Below are 25873 nucleotides of genomic sequence, written 5' to 3' on the forward strand. Positions count from 1 at the left end.
CACTCCAAAGAACCATGGATCCTCCACATTTGCATGCCACATTTAAATCATTGAAAGCTACAGAATGGGAAATGTTGGCTAAGGAAATAGCCTCTGAATTACTTTCAGAAGTAGAGTAAATGAGGCATTAGATTTAAACGTTTGTTTAAATCCCAGTTCCTGACTGGAATCTATGCAGTGACAATCTTTCTTTTTTTTTTTTTTTTTTTGCTGTATTTGAGAAAATATATCAGAAATAAATAAAATGTATGAATAAAACATGCTAAAATTTGTTTAAAAACTCTACTTCCTTTCCTTATTGTTACTTTTCTCAGTTAATATTAACATCAAATTTATTCTGTTGGCATTCTAATAATCACAGAAAAAATAGTATATAAGTGTACAGTTTGGTATTATGCCATTATAGCCATAGGTTACTTATTTTGCAAATCTATTGTCTGGGTTACTTTTGGAAATAATTTTGGAGTTAGCATGAGTTATGAGTGGATATTTACTAGGTGACACATCTTTGAATTATTCAGATTTAAATATACTCATATTTCTTATATAAATGAGGGTGCCTAGTTAAAACACGTGGGCAACATAATACCCTCAATTATTTCTGTACACACCAAGTATTTCCAAATCCAAAAAAGAGAGATTTTTTTCTAGAAATTCCATGAATTAACTGGAGCAAGACTGTAATTAAGGAGTGTGTGTGTGTGTGTGTGTGTGTGTGTATGTGTATGTGTGTGTGTGTATGTGTATGTGTGTGTGTGTGTGTGTAAACAAATATCTTTTTAATCCATTTCTGTTTCTCTTCTTCATTTCATGAATTCCACGTGTTTTTTTGGTACCATTTCCCTTCAGGCTGAAGAACTTACATTAGCACTGCTTTGATAGCAGGTTAATTTTCCTTCCTCTGAGGATATCTTCTTTTTGCCTCATTCCTGAAGGACAGTTTCACAGGGTATAAAATTCTAAGTTTATAATTCTTTTCTTTTGCAGATTTAAAGATATTGTTCCACTGTATTCTAGTCTTCATAGTTTGTGATGAAAAATATGTGGTCTTTAAATTGTTTTCTCCCTACACATAATGTGACATTTTTCTCTGTTTTCATTCTTTAGTTATATTAGTTTTTCAACAGGTTAGTTATGTATCTGGGAGTGGTTTCTTTGAGTTCATCCTACTTAGGATTTCCTGAGCTAATTGAATGTGTACATTATGTCTTCACCAAATTTCTGGAATGTTAAAATACTGTAGTATCCAAATTTTTTTCTGAACCAATCTTTCTGCTCTCCTTTGATAACTCTAATGATGCAAATGATAGACCTTTTTATTTTGTCCCTTAAGTCTCTGAGGTTTTATTAACTTTTTTCAATCTTTTGCTCTCTGTTCTTCAGATGGGGTAATTTCTATTAATTTCTTCATCATTACTAACTCATTTTTTGTCATTACCACTCTGCTCTTGAGACCATTAGGTGAATGTTTAATTTCAGATACAGTGTTGTATTTTTTCTGTGGTTAATATTTTTATTTGATTAATTTTTGTAGTTTGTATTTCTCTGCTGATAATGTTTATCTTTATATTTATTTCAACATGGTTTACTTTTACATCATGGAGCCTGGTTATAATGGTTGGTTTAAAATCATTTTCTAATAACTTCAACAGTTGCGTAATTACAGGGTTGGCATCTGTTGATTGTCTTTTCTATTGATAATTGATCAGATTTTCCTGGTTCTTTGTCTATCAAATAATTTGGGATTATATCCTTGACATTTTGAATATTATGTTATGTGACTCTGGGTCATATTAAAATCTTCTGCAGAATGTTTAAGTTTTCATTGTTTCTTTCTTTCTTTCTTTCTTTCTTTTTTTTTGCAGGCAGTCAATCTGGTTGGTCTCAGGCTGAAAGCTTTGTCTCACTCTCTGAGTAGTGGTTCCAATGTCAGTTCAGTTCTCAAAACCTTTGCCATAACATTTGGGTCTCTCTTGAACATGCACCATTCAATTATCAGTTTGAGAACTGGACAGTTCTTTATGTCACAGTTCAGGTCTCAAAGCTTTTTGAGGGCTGTTCCATGAGTGCATGATTTGGGGCAACACTGGGACTCTAATTGATTTATAACAAATTAGATGATATTTTTCTTGCTGTCTTCTCATAAGGATTTTTCCTTTAATCTTTAGTTCTTGGGACCCCTCCCCACAGCTCCTTTGGTCAGAGATATAAATTTGGGATGGGGGAGTTAGAGGCCTTCAAAGCAGCAGAAGCAGTTCACTTTTACAACTGGATATATAAAGTATGTACATAAAATAATTGCAATCAGGTACTCAAACAAATACATGTATGTGCATGATCATAGCAGCAGTAGCTAAACTGTATAAACAACCCAAATAGGTGAATGGATGAAAAAAATTCCCTGCATACAATGGAATAATATTTAGCCATAAAAAGAATGAAGTACTGATACATGCTACAAGGTGAATGAGCCTTGAAAACATTATACCAAGTGAAAAAAGCGAGACACAAAAGGCCACATACTGTATGATTACATTTATGTGAAAAATCCATAGGGACAGAAAGCTGACTTACAGTTGCCAGGGGTTGGGATAGGGGAATGGAGAGCAGCTGCTTAATGGCTGCTTTTGGAGTGACGACAATGTTTTGGAAGTTATTTACTTCCAAATAATTGCACAACATGGTGAATGGACTAAATGCCATTGAATTATTCAACTTGAAATGATCTATTTTTTGTTATGTGAATTTCACCTTAATTAATACATATTTGCACTCAAGAAATGTGACTATAAGGGAATACTTGACAAATAAAACCTACTTGTTTATAGCACATACATAAACATTATTTAACTGATCTTAAGAAAATGTCTCTGAGGGTCTTGTTCTCTTCAGTGAAAGCAACAAACACTACAGTGGAATTGAGAACAAATCAAAAGATATTTCTCCTTTTCTTATGCTTCCATTTATTTTAAACTTTTGCTTGTTTTAAAGGTTAATAAAATTCAATTTTATTAAGCTGAGTTTTAATTTAAGTAACTGATTACTTGCCCAAACTCTATTGTTTCAAAATGTAGAAAAATATGAATACAATGCATTTTAAAATGAAATACACAAGATATTTTAGTTATTTGTTTTCTTTTATGACATTTTAGATCTTTAAGCTTCATTTTTTTATAGCAATCTCATGTTTTTCCTGAGGGCATTTTATGGGCTTCTCAGCCCTAGATTCATATGAGCAGTATGCCCTGAGGCTTTCAAGTCAACAAAAATAACTGTCATGAGTCCAGGGCAAGCAGAGAATCAGCATAGTGGCCCCATGGCAGCAACTCCACAGCTCTGGAGGGCAGGGGTGAACACAATCACTGGAAAGAGGCCTATGTGAGATGTGTGGTTTTTCGTGGTACAGCTTTGACTGACAGATAACAGTTGCACAGGTTTTAATGGAAACTTCTCTTGGGCTACTGGGAAATAACTTTCTCCAGAATGGGTTTGTGTAATGTGGACCCAGAGATATTGAATTTCTGGTATCTCAATATTTTAAGTGAACTTCTCAGAATTTCCTTTCCTCACTCTACAATGTAATCAACTCATTTAGCTTGATTTCTTACCACCGAAGTAGAGTTTTATGTGGAAACTAAAGAACTTTTGTACACCAAAAGCAACAGTCAGCAGAGTGAACAGACAACCCCCAGAGTAGGAGAAAATCTTCACAATCTACACATCCGACAAAGGAACTCATATTCAGAATCTACAACAAACTCAAAGAAATTAGCAAGAAAAAACAAACAATCCCATCAAAAAGTGGGTTAAAGTCATGAATAGATAGTTCTCAGAAGATATACAAATGGTCAACAAACATATGAAAAAATGCTCAACATCACTAACGATCAGGGAAATGCAAATCAAAATCACAATGTGATACCACCTTACTCCTGAAAGAATGGCCATAGTCAAAATATAAAAAAAAATGGATGTTGGCATGGATATGATGAGCAGGGAACACTTTTTTTTTTTTTTTTTGAGACGGAGTCTCACTCTGTTGCCCAGGCTGGAGTGCAGTGGCACAATCTCGGCTTTTGAGATCTGCAACCTCCGCCTCCCGGGTTCAAGCAATTCTCCTGCCTCAGCCTCCCAAGTAGCTGAGACTAAGGCACCTGCCATCACACCTGGCTAATTTTTGTAGAGACAGGGTTTCACCTTGTTGGCCAGGCTGGTCTTGAACTTCTGACCTCAGGTGATCCACCTGCCTTGGCCTCCCAAAGTGCTGGGATTACAGGCGTGAGCTACCGTGCCTGGAGAACAGGGAACAATTCTACACTGCTGGTGGAAATGTAAACTAGTACAACCACTATGGAAAACAATGCAGAGGTTCCTTAAAGAATGAAAAGTAGGCTGGGTGTGCTGGCTCACGCCTGTAATCCCAGCACTTTGGGAGGCTGAGGCGGGTAGATCACGAGGTCAGGAGTTTGAGAACAGCCTGACCAACATGGTGAAACCCCGTCTCTACTAAAAATACAAAAAAAAAATTAGGCATGGTGGCATGCACCTGTAAGCCCAGCTACTCGGGAGGGTGAGGCAGGAAAATTGCTTGAACCGCGGAGGCGGAGGTTGCAGTGAGCTGAGATCGCACCACTGCACTCCAGCCTGAGCAATAGAGAGCAACAGAGCAAGACTCAGTATCAAAAAAAAAAAAAAAAAAAAAAAAAAAGAAAAGAAAGAACAAAAAGTAGAACTACCATTTGATCCAATAATCCCACTACTGGATATCTACTAAGAGGAAAAGAAGTCATTGTACGAAAAAGATACTTGCACATGCATGTTTATAGCAGCACAATTCGCAATTGCAAAAGTGGGAATTGTCCATCAATTAACAAGTGGATAAAGAAACATATATATGATGGACTACTACTCAGCCATAAAAGGGAATGAATTGATGGCATTCACTGCAACTGGGATGGGATTGGAGACTACTATTGTAAATGAAGTAACTTAGGAATGGAAAACCAAATATCACATGCTCTCACTCATAAGTGGAAGCTAAACTATAAGATGCAAAGGCAAAAGAATGATACAATAGACTTTGGGGACATAGGGGGAAAGTGTGGGTAGGGGGGCGAGGGATAAAAGCATACAAATTGGGTTCAGTGTATACTTCTTGGGTGATGGGTGCACCAAAATCTCACAAATAACTACCAAAGAACTTACTTGTGTAACCAAATATCACCTGTTCCCCAAAACCTATGGAAATGAAAAAATTTTAAATTAAAAATAAAAAAAAAAGCAGAGACATGGCCAGGCGTGGTGGCTCACGCCTGTAATCCCAGCACTTTGGGAGGCCGAAGCGGGCAGATCACGAGGTCAGGAGATCAAGACCATCCTGGCTAACATGGTGAAACACCGTCTCTACTAAAAATACAAAAAAATTAGCCAGGCATTGTGAGAGGCGCCTGTAGTCTCAGCTATTCAGGAGGCTGAGGCAGGAGAATGGCATGAACCCGGGAGGCGGAGGTTGCAGTGAGATGAGATCGTGCCACTGTACTCCAGCCTGGGCGACAGAGCGAGACTCCGCCTCAAAACAACAACAACAACAACAACAAGAAAAATATAATCTATCACATAAACAGAACCAATGACAAAAACGACGTGATTATCTCAATAGATGCAAAAAAGGCTTTCAACAAAATTCAACACCCCTTCATGCTAAAAACTCTCAATAAACTAGGTATCAATAGAACGCATCTCAAAATAATAAGAGCTATTTATGATAAACCCACAGGCAATATCATACTGAATGGGCAAAAACTGGAAGCATTCCCTTTGAAAACCGGCACTCTCTCACCACTCCTATTCAACATAGTATTGGAAGTTCTGGCCAGGGCAATCAGGCAAGAGAAAGAAATAAAGCGTATTCAAATAGGAAAAGAGGAAGTCAAAGTGTCTCTGTTTGCAGATGACATGGTCGTATATTTAGAAAACCCGATCATCTCAGCCCCAAATCTCCTTAAGCTGATAAGCAGCTTCAGCAAAGTCTCAGGATACAAAATCAATGTGCAAAAATCACAAGCATTCCTATACACCAATAACAAACAGCCAAATCATGAATGAATTCACATTCACAACTGCTACAAAGAGAATAAAATACCTAGGAATACAACTTACAAGGTATGTGAAGACCTCTTTAAGGAGAACTACAAACCACTGCTCAAGGAAATAAGAGAGGACACAAACAAATGGAAAAACATTCCATGCTTATGGATAGGAAGAATCAATATCATGAAAATGTCCATACTGCCCAAAGTAAATTATAGATTCAATGCTATCCCCGTCAACCTCCCATTGACTTTCTTCACAGAATTGGAAAAAAACTACTTTAAACTTCATATGGAACCAAAACAGAGCCTGCATAGCCAAGGCAATCCTAAGCAAAAAGAACAAAGCTGGAGGCATCATGGTACCTGACTTCAAACTATACTACAAGGCTACAACAACCAAAACAGCATGGCAGTGGTACCAAAACAGAGATATAGACCAATGGAACAGGACAGAGGCCTCAGAAATCACACACATCTACAACCATCTGATCTTTGACAAACCTCACACAAACAAGCAATGGGGAAGGGATTCCATCTTTAATAAGCGGTGTTGGGAAAACTGGCTAGCCATATGCGGAAAACTGAAACTGGACCCCTTCCTTACACCTTGTACAAAAATTAACTCAAGATGGATTAAGCACTTAAACATAAGACCTAAAACCATAAAAATCCTAGAAGAAAACCTAGGCAGTGCCATTCAGGACCTAGGCATGGGCAAAGATTTTATGCCTAAAACACCAAAAACATTGGCAACAAAAGCCAAAATTGACAAATGGGATCTAAGTAAACTGAAGAGCTCCTGCACAGCACAAGAAACTATCATCAGAGTGAACAGGCAACCTACAGAATGGGAGAAAATTTTTGCAATCTATCCATCTGACAAATGGCTAATATCCAGAATCTACAAAGAGCTTAAACAAATTTACAAGAAAAAAACAAACAACACCATCAAAAAGTGAGCAAAGGATATGAACAGACACGTCTAGAAAGAAGACGTTTATGCAGCTAATGAACATATGAAAAAAGCTCATCATCACTGGACGTTAGAGAAATGCAAATCAAAACCACAATGAGATACCATCTCACACCGGTTAGAATGGCTATCATTAAAAAGTCAGGAAGCAACAGATGCTAGAGAGGATGTGGAGAAATAGGAACACTTTTACACTGTTGGTAGGAATGTAAATTAGTTCAACCATTGTGGAAGACAGTGTGGCAATTCCTCAAGGATCTAGAACTAGAAATACCATTTGACCCAGCAATCCCATTACTAGGTATATACCCCAAGGATTATAAATCATTCTAGTATAAAGATACAGGCACATGTAAGATTATTGCCGCACTATTCATGATAACAAAGACTTGGAACCAACCCAAACGTCCATCAATGATAGGCTGGATAAAGAAAATGTGGACATATGCACCATGGAATACTATGCAGCCATAAAAAAAGATGAGTTCATGTCCTTTGCAGAGACATGGATGAAGCTGGAAACCATCATTCTCAGCAAACCAACACAGGAACAGAAAACCAAGCACCACATGTTCTCACTTGTAAGTAGGAGTTGAACAATGAGAACACATGGACACAGGGAGGGGAACATCACACATCAAGGCCTGTCGGGGGGTGGGGGGCAAGGGGAGGGATAGCATTAGGAGAAATACCTAATGTAGGTGACAGGTTGATGGATGCAGCAAACCACCATGTCACATGTATACCTATGTAACAAAACTGCACATTCTGTACATGTACCCCAGAACTTAAAGTATAAGAAAAAAAAATGTGTGTGTGTGTGTGTATATATGTATATATGTATGTGTGTGTGTGTGTGTGTGTGTGTGTATATATATATATAAAACCTTCCAAAAACAGAAAGAACATACCAAGCATAGTTGATTTTACTGGTGCATTCTATAAAACAATTAATAAATAAACAATATCAATTCTTTACAATCTCCTCGGAAAATAAGAGCAGAGGAAACACTTCTTAACTTAGATTACCTTAATACCAAACCAGATAAATATACTACAAAAAATAAAATCTACACATTCTACAGATTAATATTTTCATGAACAGGCTTGCAAATATTTTTCACAAAATATTGTCAACTTTATCTAAAAAAGCATAAAAAGAATTATTCACCAAGACCAGGTGTAATTTATTTCAGGTATGCAAGGCAGCTTCAACATTTGAAATTCAATATGTATTATTTACTACATTAATAGTCTAAAGAAGAAAAATCATTATTAGAAAAAAAGAAATAATGTAACTTCTATGTAGGGGGGTGTGTGTGTGTGTACACTTCTATATTTAAATATAAAATTATATAATATACATATATTGAGCACATATCTTTGGCATTATGTAAATATATAACATTTATAAACATATAAATCTATAGATGTATAATAAAATTATCATGTATATATTTGTCTTATAAGTAAACTTTCATGTGAAAATTTTAGTTTCAAGGGCTTGGGGCTTGTCTGATTAATACCCCAAAGCTGCATGGACAGGGGCAGACCAAGGCCCAGAATGTTCAGTATGTATCTACTCCTCTCCAGCTTTGAGTGGAGAGAGTTGAAGCAATTTACTGTTCTATTCACAGAATAACTTTATTAGAGGATTAACCAAGGAGCTTGTCTTATTTTATTTACTTACTCTTATTTGTTCACACCCAATCCTCACTCCTATTTCCCATCTCCTCATATGAAATTAATCAAATGTGTCTGATACACATTTAAAATATACATAAACATATTTGTAAGATACATGTTATTATATCCTTAATTTACCTAAATGATTTTGTGCTATGTCTCCTTTTGTTTCTTGCCATTTTAACATAATATTTTTCAAGCACCAGCTATGTTGTTTGATGTTCTGCCTTAATGCATCTAATTGTTAAAAATATTTCAAGATACATGTTCACCACATTTTTACATATTCATCTCTTCAGAAGTGGAAAATTAGTATATCTCCAATTCCCTGCTCCTACACACAATAATGTGGTAAATGTCATTATTCGTCTCCATGTAGTCCTGCTGTAAAAATTTATCTGGAGTTTATAATTAGGAATGTGATGACTGGGTCGGAGAATTAGTCATACTTAAGTAATGGCTTCCAGAAAGGCTGTATCAATTTCACTCTACTACCAATATGTTTTTTCTCTTTACAAAAACTCCCTATTATGATTTTTTCTAATTTTTTCTAATCTGTGGGGTGTAAAATGTCATTCATTTGTGATTTAGTTATAATTTATCTACAATAGCTTTAGCTTCCCTGTATAAACATATTTCCCCCTCAGATTTTCCCTTGTAAGCTGCTGACTTAGATGTTTTACACGTATTTCTGTGGGTTGACCTTTCTTCCTCTTGTTGACACACAGAAGTTCCTTATCTATTCTAAATATTAATTTCATATTCATTTTAGATGCCCTAATTATTCATCTGTCCGTAAATATTATTTATGTTGGCATTTGTTGAATCTCCAGTTTCCGTGCAGTCAAATCTGTCTCTCCTTTTTTTTTTTGTCTTAGAGCTTATGTTTTTGCGTATTGCTTTAGAACACACTCGTCACTCCAAAGTCACAGTTATTATTTCATATTTTCATCTGTTAACTCTAGAATTTAGTCTTTTAGACTTAGGTCTTTATTGATCTGGAGACCACTTTTGTGGCAGGGATCCAGTATTATTTTTTTCTATATGTATTGATCTAGTTTGTCTTCTAGATAGCCTATTGTTTTCTTTTTAAAACTGATTTATTGAGGTATGATTCTCATAGAAAAATCTGTACAATTAATGTATACATTTCAATGAGTTTTGATGATAGACACCCATGAAATCATTGCCGCCATCAAAGCCATAAACATATCTGCCACCCTCCAAAGTCTCCTCTCTCTTCCTTTATTATTATTAGTGTTTTTGTTGTTTGTAAGATCTCTTAACTTAAGATCTTCCCTTGTAGCAATTTTAAGTGTACAATACAGTATTGTTATCTATAATCACTACGCTGTATAGTAGATCTTCAGAACTTCTTTATCTTGCATAACTGAAACTTTGTACCTTTTGACAATTGCCTCCCATTTCCCTGCTCTCCACCCCTAGCCCCTTATAACCACCATTCTACTCTCTGCTTCTACAAGTTAGGCTATTTTAGATTCCACATATACATGAGATCATGTAGTATTTGTTTGTGTCTAGCTTATTTCACTTAACGTAATGCCCTCCCTCCATGTCTAGTCATATTGTTGCAAATGGCATGATTTCCTTCTTTGTTAAGGATGAATAATATTCTATGTATGTATATGCCACAATTTCCTTATCCAATATTCCTTCAGTGGACATTTAGGATGTTTCCATATCTTGGTTGTTTTGCATAATGCTGTAGTAAACATGGGTGTGCAGATAGGTTTTTGAGATCCTGATTTCAGTTATTTTGAATGTATACCCAGAAGTGGGATTATTTAGCAGTTCTATTTTTAATTTTTAAGAATCTCCATACTATTTTTCATAATGGAGCTACCAAGTTACATTTTCACCAACAGTACATAAGAGTTCTCTTTTCTCCATGTTTCCCTCTCCAACACTTGTTATCTTTTGTTTTTCAAAAATAGTCATCTTAACAGGTGTGAGGCTTTCTTAATACATTTGTGCTGCTAAACGAAATGTCACAGACTGGATAATTTATAAAGAATAGAAATTTATTACTCATAGTTCCAGAGGGTGGGAAGTCCAAAATCAGCATGCCTTCAGCTTTGGTGTCTGGTGAGACCCTGGTCTTTCTGCTTCCAAAAAGGCACTGTGTTGCTTCATCCTCCAGAGGGGATGGACACTGTGTCCTCACATGGCAAAATGGCTGAACGGGAATGAATACATTTTCTCAACACTTATAGAGACCCTAATCTTATACCTGAGAGCTCAACCCTCATGTCTTGATCACATCCTAAAGGTTCCACCTCTTAATACTATCACTTGGGTAATTAAGTTTCAACATATGAATTTTGGGGGCCACCTTCAGACCACAGCAGAGGTGGTATCTCAACTTGTGGTTTTGTTTTGCATTTCCTTCATAATTAGTGATGTCGACCAGTTCTTTGTATATCTGCTAGTTCTTTGTATGTATTCTTTGGAGAAATATCTATTCAGGTCCTTTGCCTTTTTGTTAATGTGGTTATTTGTTTTTTCATTATTCAGTTGTTCTTTATATATTTTGTATATTAACCTCTTATCAGATATATGGTTTACAAGTATTGTCTCCAATTCCCTATATTACTTTTTCATTTTAGGGATTGTTTCTTTTGCTGTGCAGAAGTCGTTAAATTTCATGTAATTACACTTATTTTTGCTTCTGTTGCCTGTGCTTTTGGTGTTATAACCAAAAAGTCATTGCCAAAACCAATGTCAAGGAATCTTTTCCCTGTGTTTTCTCCTGGGTGTTTTGTAATTTCATATTTTTAATACATTTTGAGTTGATTTTTGTATATGGTGTAAGATAAGGGACCAATTTTATTATTTTGTACATGGTAATCCAATTTTCCCAATACTGTTTATTGAAGAGACTATCCATTCCCCACTGAGTATTCTTAAGAGCCCTTGTCAAAAATTAGATGGCCATACATTTGTGGGTTAACTTCTCAGGTCTCTCCTCTGTTCCATTTTTCTGTGTGTCTGTTTTTATGTAAGTATCATACTGTTTTAGTTACTATAGCTTTGTAGTATAATTTGAAATCAGAAAGTGTGATGCTTCCAGCTATGTTCTTATCCTCAAGATTGCTTTAGCTATTTGGGGGTCTTTTGTGGTTCCATACATATGTTAAGATAATTTTTTCTATTTCTGTGAAAAATATCATTGGAATTTTGATAGATATTGCATTGAATCTGTAGATCCCTTTTGGCAGTATGGGCATCTTAAATACATTAATTATTCCAGTCCATGAACATGGGATATATTTTTCATTTATTTGTATTTGTTTTAATTTCTTTCAACAATGTTTTATACTAGTCAATGTACAGATCTTTCACCTCCTTGGTAAATTTACACCTAAGTATTTGTTCTTTTTGATGCTATTGTAAGTCGTTTTGTTTATTTTTTTCTGAAAAACTTATTGTCAGTGTATAGAAACACAGTTGATTTTTATACATTGATTTCGTTAATTGCTGTTTTACTGAGTTTATTAGTTCTAATAGTTTTTTTGGTAGATTTTTAGGTTTTTCAAAACATAATATTATATTATCTAAAAACAGGAACAATTTAATATCTTCCTTTTCAACTTAGATGTCTTTTATTTCTTTCTCTTCCATAACTGTTCCGGTTAGTACTTCCCATACTATGTCAAATAGAAGTAGCAAGAGTGCGCTACTGTTCCTGATGTTAGAGGAAAAATTTTCAACTTTTCACCTTTGAGTATGATGTTAACTGTGGTATTATAATATATGGTTTTCGTTGTGTTAAGGTACATTCCTTCTATAGCTAATATGTTGAAAGTTTTCATTATGAAAAGATGTTGAATTTTGCTAAATGCTTTTCTTTGCATCTATTGAGATTTTTATCACTCGTTCTGTTAATGTGGTGTATAACATTTATAGATTTGTGTATGTTGAATCATCCTTACAATCCAGAGATAAATTCCACTTGATTATGGTATATAATCCTTTTAATGTGTCATTGAATTCAGTTTGCTAGTATATTGTTGAGGACTGTTACCCCTATGTTCATCAGGGATATTGGCCTGTAATTTTCTTTTCTAGTAGAATTCTTTTCTGTCATTGATATCAAGGCAATGCTGGACTCATAGAATGAGTTTGGAAGTGTTTCCTCCCCTTTAACTTTTTGGAGGAGTTTGAAAAGGATTGCTGTTAGTCCGTCTTTAAATATTTGGTAGAGTTCAACAGTGAAGCTGTGTATTCCTAAGTTTTCTTTTGTGTGAGTTTTTGACTTAAAGTGTATTTTTTCTGATACAAGAATACCCAATCCTGTTGTCTTTTCATTGCAGAAATATCTTTTTCCATCCCATTTTCAGCCTATGTGTGTCCATAAAGTGTGTTCCTTGTAGGCAGTGTATAGCTGATTTTTTTTTATCCATTCGGCTACCCTATATATTTTAATGGGAGCAGTTAACCCATTTACATTTAAAGTAAATATTGATAGGTAAGGACCTATTATTGACATTTTGTTAATTATTTACTGACTGTTCTATAATTTCTTTGCTCCCTTCTTTCTCTCTTCCTGTCTTATTTTGTGATTTGATGATTTTTGTAGTGGTAGGCTTTGATTCCTTTATATCTTTTGTGTATCTACTACAGGTTTGTCTTTTGTGATTATCATGAGTCTTATATAAAACAAACCATGAAAGACCCCAAAATAGCTAAAACAATCTTTTTCAGGAAGAACAAAGCTGGAAGCATCACACTTCCTGATTTCAAATTGTATTAAGAAGCTATAGTAATTAAAACACCATGCTACTGGCATAAAAAACAGACAAATAGAACAATGGAATAGAATACAGACCTGAGAAATTAACCCATACATGTATGGTCAGCTAATTTTTGACAAGGGCTCCAAGAATACACAATGGGGAAAGGGAAGTCTCTTCAATAAATGGTATTGGGAATATTGGATCACACAAAACAATCTGTTTTAAGTTAATAACAACTTGATTTCAATCACATACAAAAATTACCTGTTCACTCCCATGTGCTTTTTCTTATTAGAGTCACAATTTACATCTTTTCTATTTATATCTATTAGCAAATTATTTTAACTATAGTTATTTTTAATACTTTTGTATCTTAACTTTTATATTAGAGTTCAATATGATTTACATATCACCATTACGGTATTCTGATTTTGAAAATGAACTTATCTCTACCAGTGAGTTTTATACCTTCATATATTTTCATGTTGCTGATTAGTGTCTTTCAATTTCATTTTGAAGAAATCCCTTTTGCATTTCTTATAGGGCAGTTCTAGTGGTTATAAATTTCCCAGCTTTTACCTTTCTGGGAAAGTCTTTGTTCTTCATTTCTGGAGAACAGCTTTGACAGGTATAGTATTCTTGGTTAGCACATTTTTTTCTTTGGCACTTTGAATATATTATCCCACTCTCTCCTGGTCTGTAAGAGTTCTGATGAGAAATCTACTGATAGCCTTTTGAAGGTAACCTTGTATGTAACAAGTTGCTTTTCTCTTGCTGCTTTCAAAATTCTTTGTTTTAGAATTTGACGATTTGATCATAATGCTTTTCTATGAAGACCTCTTTTTACTCAACCTCTTTAGAATCCTATGGGCTTCCTGGATCTGTATGTTTGTTTCACTCTACAGGGTTGGAAAGTTTTCTGTCATTATATCATTAAGTAAGCTTTCTTCCCCTTTATTTTTCTCTACTTCTTCTTAAACACCAGTGTTTATATGGGTTCACTTGATAGTGTCCTGTAAGTCCCATAGGATTTTAAAAACCGTTTTTTATTATTTTTTTTGTGTGCTTGTTCCTCTACTGGATAATTTCAAATAATCTGTCTTTGAGTTCTTTGATGTTATTCTGCTTGATCAAGTTTGCTGTTGAAACTCTCCATTAAATTTTTCAGTTAAGTCATTGTATTCTTTAGCTCCATAATTTTTGTTTGGTTCTTTCTTTTGGTTTCTTATGGTTGAATGTCTCATTTTATTAATATATTTTTAAAAATTTAATTTAGTAGTTTATCTATACTCCCTTGTAGCTCACTGAGCTTTAAGACGGCTATTTTGAATTCTTTGTCAGCTAATTTGTAAGTCTTAATTTCTTTGGGGTCAGCCACTAGAGCTGTATTTTGTTCCTTTGGTGATGTCATATTTTCTTGAATCTTCATGTTCTTGAATTTTTGAATTTTTTTTTGATTATTCATTCTCTTGAATTTTTAAAAAGATGTCTTAAAATTTGAAGAAGTAGTCACCTTCTCCAGTATTTACTGACTGGCTTTGGGCCAGAAGGATCTTCACCAGTGAACCAGGTTAGAGATTCTGGGAGTCTCTCAGAACTTTTCTATGGATGCACCTGCTCCATTCTTCTTATTCCTTATTAAGAAAGAAATCTTAGGATTGTGTGCCTTCTCTGTATCCAACAAAACCAGGCCTGGTACTGATAGCATTCAATTTATATTCCCTAAGGCAATGCCCTGAAGTACTGAACGTTGTATACCTTCTCCCTCACCAGTAGTGTCAAGCCAGATGCTAATATTTGTACATGTTGAGATCTGTGTGCTATCTGAAGGAGCTTGTGCAGGCCATGCACAGGGATGTACAAGGTGCTTTCCATAGGAAAGGGTGGCACAGGGTGCTGGGGAAGTTCATCAGTTGGTTGTGGGGGTCCTCAGGCAAGTCATCCTGTGGGGTTCAGTGGTGGGTCTCTTGGTGGAGTCTATGAGCTGATTAGTAGAGACTGTGACTGGCTGTAGAGAATTGGACACCAGTTGTTGTGCACTCTCTTCTCCCTGCTTCTAGGCTTATTCCTTCAGTGCTCTGGGTGAAGTGAGACAGAAAGGACCTCCCAGCTAGCTAACATTTCACAAGACCGCAAAAATTAGGCACACACATCACTCACTTTCCCTAGTAGTAGAAATTGCAGGCCAATCAGGCCTCTGTTGATACCAAGTTGTGCCACCTTGAGGGAGGGGTGACATGGGTAAAGTGAAACTACTTATCTTCTTTAATATTTTTACTCTTGGGTTTTTTGTTCCACAGTAGGGCTGGAAACTCAGCCAGATTCTGGGGCTCCCACAAAAATATTCATGTCCATGGGTGCTTGCCAATATTGGTGTTTCTGTGGAAATGAGAGCCAAAACCTCCTATTCTGCCATCTTGCTGATACCATTTCTGCCCTTTTTCCTCTCAATTTGTAGAGATGGCTTTGACATTTATCAAGTTAATATAAATAAACTGGTATGTTTCTGAGCAATATATGGTATTCCAATTGACTTCTTTTCCTCTCCCTAAGGAATATAAGTTTCTGTTTGTTTAAACTTATGGTTTTGGCCAGGCACGGTGGCTCATTCCTGTAATCCCAGCACTTTGGGAGGCTGGGGCAGGCGGATCACTTGAGGTCAGGAGTTTGAGACCAAACTGGCCCACATGGCAAAACCCCATCTCTACTAAAAATACAAAAATTAGTCAGGTTTGGTAGTGCACGCCTGTAATGCCAGCTACTCAGAAGGCTGAGGCACAAGAATCACTTGAACCTGGGAGGTGGAAGTTGCAGTAAGCCGACATCATGCCACTTCACTCCAGCCTGGGTGACAGAGTGAGACCCTGTCTCAAAAAAATAAATAAATAAACATATGGTTTTATAACATATTTTAATATCTGCTATGATACACCAACCTCACCCACTTTCGATCGTATTCTTCAAAATTTCAAAATTTACACGGCAATTCAGTCTTATTTCTCCAAATGTATTTTTAAAATGTTTGTTGAAATCTTCAAAGCATTCTTTTCTTACATATTTTGAAATATACTTGTCAAAGGTGTAAAAGTTTCTACTGGCATTTTATTTTAAACTGTACTGAATTTTTAGACTAAATTTTGGGGAAATTGACATTTTTATCATATTGAGTCACCTCATTCATGCATGTAACAGATCTCTTCACTTATTTATACCTATTATTTGTTTTTCTATTTTTTTTTACAATTTTATCAAGAACGGTCTTAAGCATTCTTTTTTAGGTTAATTCTTAAATACTTTTATCACCCTGTGACTGTGTGAGTCAATACTCCTTAATAAACTCCCTTTGGTATATGCATCTATCTTATTAGTCCTGTCCCTCTAGAGAACCCGAATACAACTAATAATGGATATTTACAAACAAATAAGCGAAAAGCTTCTGCAAAATTTTGCATAATAGAACTCTTGAAAGCTTTCTCTTTGAAATCAAGAACAAGACAAATATACCTACTGATGCAGTTTGGATGTTTGACATCTCATCAGGTCTCATGTTGAAATTTGATCCCCAATGCTAAAGGTGGGGCCTGATGGGAGGTATTTGGATTGTGGGCTTGGAGGAAGGAAGTCCGAGTCTCAAACCCTCAAAAGTAGGGAAGCTGACAGTGCAGCCTTCAGTCTGTGGCTGAAGGCACAAGTGCCCCTGGCAAACCACTGGTGTGGGTCCAGGAGTCCAAAAGCTGCAGAACTTGGAGACTAATGTTCAAGGGCAGGAAGCATCCAGCACGGGAGAAAGATGGAGGCCAGAAGACTTAGCCAGTCTAGTCCTTCCACATTCCTCTGCCTGCTTTTATCCTAGCCGCGTTGGCAGCTGATTAACTGGTGCCCACCCAGATTGATGGTTGGTCTGCCTCTCCCAGTCACTGACTCGAATGTTAATCTCCTTTGGCAACACTCTCACAGACACGCTCAGGAACAATATTTTGAATCCTTCAATCCAATCAAGTTGACACTCAGTATTAACCATCACACTAGGTTAAAGAGATTCTCTTCTATTCTTAGTCAGCCATGAGTATTATCATGCCTGGATGGTGAATTTTCTTCAGAGCCTTTTTCTTCGCTTGGGTAGAAGATCAAATGCTATTTCTCTTTTAATCTGCTAATACGGTGAATTACATTAATTGATTTCTTAAGTGAAAACAATCTTGCATTTTTGGGATTAAACCCAACTTAGATACAATATATTATCTTTTTCATATATTAATGGATCTATTTTGCTAATATTTTATGGATTTCATATCTATTATGTTACATAAGATGCCATTATTTTATATGTCACTTTGAAAGAACAAAAAACTGTCAATGAAACTATGACATAACACTTTAAAAAAAATTATCAGTCAAGGTCCAACAAGTGTAGCAGTATCCACAGGTGTTTTATTAATATATAATATATACACATATATATACGATTAATGTTTCTCTATGATTTATTACAAGGAATTGGCTTACACAATTGATATATAAGCTGGCTAAGGAAGTTCACAGTCAGTAGTGCAGGCTGTCAGGAAGAGAACATCATGGGCACAGGGTAAAGTTACTCTCCACAAGTGACAGTTTCTTCTCTCTCACTTACACACACACCTCCGACTAGTTTTCTGGCCTTCTAGTGGATTGAATCATGCCTTCCCAGGTTATGGAGGATAGTCTCCCTTAGTTAACCTCTTTGATTATGGACTTTCATGACATCTGTAAACTCACAGCAGTGCCTAGATTTGTATTTGATTAAATAACTGTGATTTACAGCCTAGCCAAATTGACACATTGACAAAACCTTTTCAATTTTTTTGCTAATAAAATTGCATCTTATTTCTTTTTGATTATTGTTAATGAAGAGGTATGTTCATTTTTGTAAGATGATTTTGTATCTGAATCATTTTCTAAATTCTTATATTCTGGTAGTTGGTCATGGAGTTAGTTTGGCATTCTCTATTGATGATGATATATAATCTGAAAATAATTCCATTTGATCATATTATCTGCAAATAATTCTAGTTAACAATCTTCATTGTATCTCTTATCTTATGGCATTGACCAGTACATCCAGTGATATGTTAATTAGTGGCATTCATATCAAGTGGCCTTGATCATTCTCTGATACTGGTGGGACTAAGTCTAAAATTCCACTATAAACAGGATGTTTGCTTTATTATAAATCCTTTAAGGATGTTTCCTTCCATTCCTATTTTTTTATGTTTTTAAAAATTATAACTAGGTTTTGAACTTTATGAAACATTTCTTTGGTGCCAATTGAGAAAACCATGATAGCAACCCACTAGTGCGTGAATTATACTTATTGATTTGTTAATGTTAACTACACTTTTAGGGTTTTTCTATAATAAACCTTAACCTATGTATTATATTTTTTCTATGCTATTTCAGTTGGTTAACACATTTAAAAAAAATAATTCATATCTATGTTATGAGTAACATGGGGTTATAATTTTCTTTTCTAGCCTTATTTGATTTTGAAATTAAAGTTATTGTGACTTCATAAAATGTTTTAGATAACTTTTCTTCCTTTTCTACTTCCTAGAATTATTTTTCTAAGACAGGAGTTATCTGTCCCTTCAAAGTTGGCAGCACTTCCTTGTAAAATTTTTTGGGCCAGGACCTTTTTGTAGTTCCACTGTAATGTGTCATATGATAAATAGGAAATTATCCTTCTTTTACAGTGAATTTTTAATAAATATAAACCCAAATATTTGATGTTACAAAGGGAATAAGATACCATTTAGCTATAGACTAATAATTAAGATGATAATTATTACATTCCATATACTTTTGAGTCGGTCTATCTAATAGGTTATACAGAAATATGTACAAGAGACAGCACCAGTGTGTTTCATCTTAAGCTCTCTCACAATCTCTGCACTTTTTATCCCTTAGGACATACGGGACGGTTATTAAAGTCTCTGTGCTTCATCAGTCTTTCCTTCCTGTTGCTGCACATCATTTTCCACATCACGTTGGTGAGCCTTGAAGCTCAACATCGTATTGCACCTGGCTACAACTGTGAGTATTATGGTGTTTTCTTTTATTGTTTTCTTTTATTTCTTTTATATACATGCATAATAAAGCTGTGTGTCATCGCACACATAGAAATCTATGCAATAATTAAATTATAAAATTCATGGAAATTTTTGGTCTTTGGCGATGCAGTGTAAATATATATAAAGAAGCTTTGCCATGGAAGATTGGATCATGAGATTAAGTTTATTAATGACTCTTCAACATGTATTGGAGATCACCTCCTATCTGCATGTAAGACATTTTCATTGAGCTTAACCTAAAATTCAAGAGTTACAGACAGCCCTTGGAGCTTTCATTACAGCGAGTAAAAAAAAAAAAAGGTACAATTTCTAACATGATGAATACAACATAAAAGTTGAATAATATTATACGAAATTACATGACAATGACATTAATCCTATTACAAAGAACAATGTTAAGATTTCTCATGTTTTTATGGGAAAAATGTAATGACACATGTAGTTTCTTTTTTGAATTGGAAGGTTTTTTATTAGAATTTATAGGGAAACAGTATCTCTTAAGCCCCTTATATTTTGAAGTTATGATCTGAAAGAGTCAGTATACATGTTTTATCTAGATAGTATTATCATTTGAAAATTTACCTGTCATTGAATAAATCATGCTTCAGTTTTTGTAGGATGTGTGATTGTTACTTGAAAAAACAGAAGCAGTCAAGTAGGTGAAAGCAATTCATATGTTTTCAGTTAAACTAAAGAAACCCTGAGATATTTGAAATAGACTGTAATAACAGTTTTAACTTGTCAGTTTTTCTTTGAGGAACCCATTTCTGGGTTTGAATTTCCTGGTCTTTCAGAAGCACAAGTAGAAGCAAACCTGCTTTTCCCTGTAAAGTAAAAAGGAAATCAAAATTCTTCGTGGATCAAACAGTATTAATTTAAATACAGTGAGGAATCCTTTAGTAAAATTTATATACATAAACTATTATCCCTCACTGCATAACTGTTAGATAGAGAGCTAAAGTTAGTGTTCAATCCAGCCATTTTATTGATTTCAGAGTTCCTTTGATAACAATGCCTATCAAGACGATTTTTTAAGATCTACTTTTAAGGTATGTTGTTTTCTAAAAACTGAAATATAATTCACACACCATAAAATTCACCCATTTAAAATATACAGTTCAGCAGTTTTTTTGTTGTTTTTGTTTTTGTTTTTTTTTGAGATGGAGTCTCACTCTGTCACCCAGGCTGGAGTGCAGTGGCACAATCTCAGCTCACTGCAAGCTCTGCCTCCCAGGTTCACGCCATTCTCCTGCCTCAGCCTCCTGAGTAGCTGGGACTACAGGTGCCTGCCACCACGCCCAGCTATTTATTTTATTTTATTTTTTGTATTTTTTAGTAGAGACAGTGTTTCACCGTGTTAGCCAGTATGGTCTTGATCTCCTGACCTCGTGATCCGCCTGCCTCGGCCTCCCAAAGTGCTGGAATTACAGGCGTAAGCCACCACACCTGGCCACAGTTCAGCAGTTTTTAGTATATTCAAAGGTTGTGCAGCTATCACCACTGTCTAATTCCAAATCACTATCATCACCCCCAAAGGAAACTCCATGCCCATGAATAATTATTTCTCATTCCCTTCCCAGCCATCTCTAGGCAACCACTAACCTACTTTCTGTCTTTATTAGATTTGTCTATTCTGGACATTTTGTCTATATGCAATTATACAATCTATGACTTTTGTATATGACTTCCTTAATTTAGCATAAAGTTTCCAAGATTTGTTCAATGTTGTAGCATGTATCAATACTTTAACCCTTTTCTTGGCTGTATAATATTCAATTGTTAAAATGCGGTTTTAATGTTTGATTAAAAACCACATGTTATCCCATTATTAAAATCTTGATGAAGCACAGTGTTTAAATAAGGGTACTTTGGTTATGTTATCTTGATAAAGAGCATTTATTATATTTCACCAGGTTCACATCTTTTTGGACTTAATAGAAATGTTAGCAACAATAATGTTAGTAGTAGTATTATCTTATATGATACAGTGCTTATTAACCAAAAATCCTTTGGATATTTCTTAATAAGGCACTCTCAGGACCATAAGGAAGAATCTTATAACTAAAGGTGTTATCCAGATAAAAGGCTTTTTCAAAAATGATGAGTTCTTCATCATTAGAAATATTTCCTTATAGGATGCATCACAACTTATCAGATTTTTAAATTTTGAGTTTATATATATATATATATGTAACTTATTCATGTCTGCAAAAAAATTTAGGTTGCTGAGTAATATAGGAAGGTGGCTGGAGGGTGGAAGTGAAATTTATGATCTCTTCTGACTCACAAGAGTCTAAGTGTTTCTAGTTCAAATTGATGATTTTCCATAATTCTACAAATGTCAAAATAAAAATATGATATGAAATCCTAAAGCAACATTCTTTTCTCTGCATTTATAACTGTAGTTACTCTGTGTTCTCCTCCACAGAGTATAGACAGACAGGCAAGCTTACATACACACACACACACACACACACACACACACACACATTTGTTCTTGCTTTGGCTCCTTCTTCCCAGGCAAAAAGTCACAATACCTGGACACTTCAGGTGGGACCTCTACTAGTACCATGAAGAAGGGAGTGGTGAAGGGAGGTGATGGTGAAGGGAGGTAGCCATCTCAAGTGTAGTCACAGCTGGCCTCTTGACCTGCCTCTTTCCAGGCCTTCCTTGCCCAACCAATATTAAGGAGCTAGGTCTGCCTCTCCTAACCTCACTCCTAAATATATGGGCTTTGATATTTCCATGTCTCTGTCAAAGACAGTTTTTATTCATACACAAATGTCCTCTGCAGTCATCCTATACTGCAATACAGTTTGAACATGTCAGCATCTAACATAACATCTTCCCTTTCCTTTTTTTTGCTATCCCCAGATGAAAGCTCTACTCTGTTATGAGTCAATTTAATAGAAGTCATAACAGTAAACTTTATTCCCATAAAGTTAAATTCCAATTTGAAGTTTATTTCTGCAAAAGGTTATAGTTCCAATTTCAAGTTCCAGTATTTTTGATGAAGTAACCAATAGAGAAGGGATATGTGAAAGATTGAGTGAAAAAAGAAAAACTTGAGTGTTTTACTTCCAGCCATAGGAAACTTGAAGGTGGGTTTATAGAAATCATAAATTTCTTCTGAAAAACTAGTGATGCCTGTAATCACATTGGCTCATCAGGTGTTGTAGATTTTTTTGGTTTAGTTTTATGTGTAGCATTTAAAATTAATACATTCTTGAAAAAGGATAAAAGAGAAGAACAAACAAACTTCAGAGCTTTGCAAACTAATTTAGTCCAAGATTGACACAGACCAGGTTTTCAGCCCAGAGCACTTTTTAATGATCAAGTTATATAAACTGAAAATACTGTTAGTGTGGGTAATGGAAACACTGACTTTTAATTTAGAGTTGACTTCACTTCACTAATGTTATTGTTTCTCAAGCATTTAGAGTTATGATTATACCATCAGAGATGTAAACACAGCTCAGTTATTTCGATATCCTAAATTAAATTTGAAGTTTATCCTTTTTTGGCATCTGCATAGATAACATAGCAAAAGTTCAAATAAAAAGACAAAACCTGTCTTGGTCATCAGTGTTGTACATTTTCAATGTTTTTTGTATGTTCAAGACATTGGTAAATTAAAATTAAAACCCAGACAAGTCAGGTTACCCGATCATACTCAAGTAGTATTCAAATTCAAGACCACCAAGCGCTCATTTATAAGTGTTAAATTTTGTTTTCCTAACAACTTCCCCCCATTTAAAACGCATACCCTCACCCTCATTATCGCAAAAGGTCCCGGCATCTCTTAGGAATCTGACATAAGTTTTGGTGGGACAACAGTAGCATTTATAAATATTGAGTCATTGAAAGTTCTTGTTCCTCCAGAGTCCTGTGAATATTAACTGGCAGTAATAAAGATTTTTTCAAACCACCCTATTTAGATTTTGACTAGTTGGCAGGTCTGTTAAAGGTGCCGTTGTGCAGAACTGAAACTTAACACCACTCCCTTCTGCCTTTTTTTCCCCCTCATTTCCAAAACAGTGTTCTTATAGGTAAGTGAGGAGTCCATGGGGGCAGGGGACACCTCTGTAAATTTTGCTCAAACATATGTTGTGCCGCTTACTAAAATATTTTCATTCCAACAAAACTATGCTACTTAAATAAATGTAAACCCGGTTTCAATTATGTCATTACAGATTACATAGACGTAGTTTGTTTGACTCCGTGTTAGATGTGTGGCGATGTTAGTGAAATTTGAAGGCCAGTCTGGATTCTTGTGCTGTGCTTAAAGCATGCTATTCATTGAAAGAAACTTTTGAGTTAGAAACTATATAGGGAAAATTTGTGATGATAATATCTCCTGTTTATAGAGCATCTATGAACCATGAGACCCTAGGGATTATTCTATTCCTTTTTCAATTAATGACTCCTTCCTTTCTTGTTCCAGGTGGGCTTTGCTGTTCTTTAAGTTAGGCACTCTCTGTATCCAAGCATTGTCCTATTCATTCTCTAAACAAGTCCTCAGGGTGGACAGGGCTGTGCAGCTGGACCCCTGTGCTCTGTGTGCAGGCCCCAGCCTGAGGAGGAGCTGAGCAGGAGATTCCTTCGTCAGACTCCATCCAGCGGGAAGCAGCGAAATCCTCTGATTTACATCAAGAGGCTGGTCTCCTGGCCAAGCCATGCCACGGAGGGCTATGCCTTTGTGTAGTCTCTTTTCTCCAAGAGGGTGCCCTTTTTCTGTATAAACGCAGTGCCCAACCTGCAGCTAGTGCTGAGGTAGGGATTGCAATGAAGAAACGGGCTCTAGAGGGCAAATGAGTTGCATGAAACCATTGCATGTCTCAGCTGGAGTCTGAGCACGGATCTGTCTGGCTTTCCATTCTTCCCCCATCTTTATGGAGCTCTTTATTCATCGTGTGTGTAAGATTGTTTCCTCCACTGTGGCTCCTAGGACTTTGGATAAGTCTATTTTCAAAGGGCTAAAATTAGCATTTCTGATACTTAGTCCATGATTTTCCCTTGCTTGGATATTTGTCCTTATAATTAACTGAATATTTTCTTTGCTTCCTTCAATGGCAGCATTCCTGGTTGGATTCAGCTTCCCCCAAAGGTTAGCCCCGTCAGATGCATTGCTCTTTCCCCCTGTGGGAGGAGGGGCATCTAGAGTTTCATCTTTTCTCTTTTTACAAGCACATGAAACTTGGTCCAGAAGCCCACCAACCAAGAAATTAGGATGGGCCTCAGTAATGTTTTTTCCTGACGTGCTTCTATCCTTGAAACACACAAGGCTCCCAGTGCCAAGAATCAAGGTATCAAGCGTCAGCCTACGACAAGAAGACTGAGGGACAGACCCAGCCTGGCAGTTTATCCTCCCATCCCGACGACTGTGGGGAGGACTACAGAGTGAGCCACTGCTGTGTATACTCTGCTTGCCAGTACAAGTGCTGACACATCCCTTGGCACACAAAGCTGTAAACTTCACCCCATGCTTCGTTAGTTGTGCTAATTGGAGATGGACCCTAGATCTGCAGAATCACCTGGTGGATCCATCCTCATACAAATAATTCCATTCTCATACAAATGAAATTCTTGATGTTAATTTTTCATATTTGAGACAGTACCCTGGAGAAAAGAGCTAATAAGTACGAAATGGGAGACAAAATATATAAAAGCAAACTCACACCCTGCATGTTCTGAGTCATTTTTTGAAACCACTCTTGGCTGTCTGCTTTCTTCTGATAGCTGATCAGTGAGGAGGCTTGGGTTCCTCACCTTGCCCCATCCCCTTCTCTTTCCATTCCCTAACTCATTCAGGCACAACACACAGCCTTCTTCTCTCCTCGGGCCAGCTTCCTGAAAGCAGATGTTGCCGCTCAATACAACAACTTAAAAAACTGGTCCAAGCTATAACTTTACTTCTGGCCACCTGTGCATCGAAAGATTAGGAAGCCATTGTCTAATTTATCTGAAAAGTATGTGGATCATATATATACCTTCTGATCACGTATAGGAGAACTTTGCCTTAAGTGCTATTTCCTTCCACCCCTGGTAATTGAGGCACTGCCTCATGGAGACACATGCCGACCTAGATGGAGCCTGCTGTCTCCATAGTGGGCAAAGACACATTTATGATCAGTAGACTCTGGATGGAAGCATTGCTGAAAGAGAACTTTTGTAGCCCAATATCTGATGGAGTCGACGCTCTTGAAGTAATGAATACACATTGTTTTTACTGCCAAAAGCTAGACACAGGCACGAAGG

At 36.0% G+C, this 25873-nt stretch overlaps 1 protein-coding gene across 4 annotated transcripts in view; it reads left to right on the forward strand.

The window, feature by feature from the left end:
- Window positions 1-25873, forward strand: part of PIEZO2 (piezo type mechanosensitive ion channel component 2) — a 478719-nt gene that overhangs the window by 149323 nt on the left and 303523 nt on the right. For all 4 annotated transcript variants that reach the window (XM_034943968.3, XM_034943967.3, XM_008959670.5 and 1 more), the window contains exon 3: window positions 19452-19577. In XM_034943968.3, coding sequence (XP_034799859.2) covers window positions 19452-19577 — 126 coding nt within the window. The remainder of the gene's footprint in view (window positions 1-19451; window positions 19578-25873) is intronic.

This window comes from Pan paniscus, chromosome 17 (assembly GCF_029289425.2).
Source record: "Pan paniscus chromosome 17, NHGRI_mPanPan1-v2.0_pri, whole genome shotgun sequence".
NCBI lineage: Eukaryota > Metazoa > Chordata > Mammalia > Primates > Hominidae > Pan > Pan paniscus.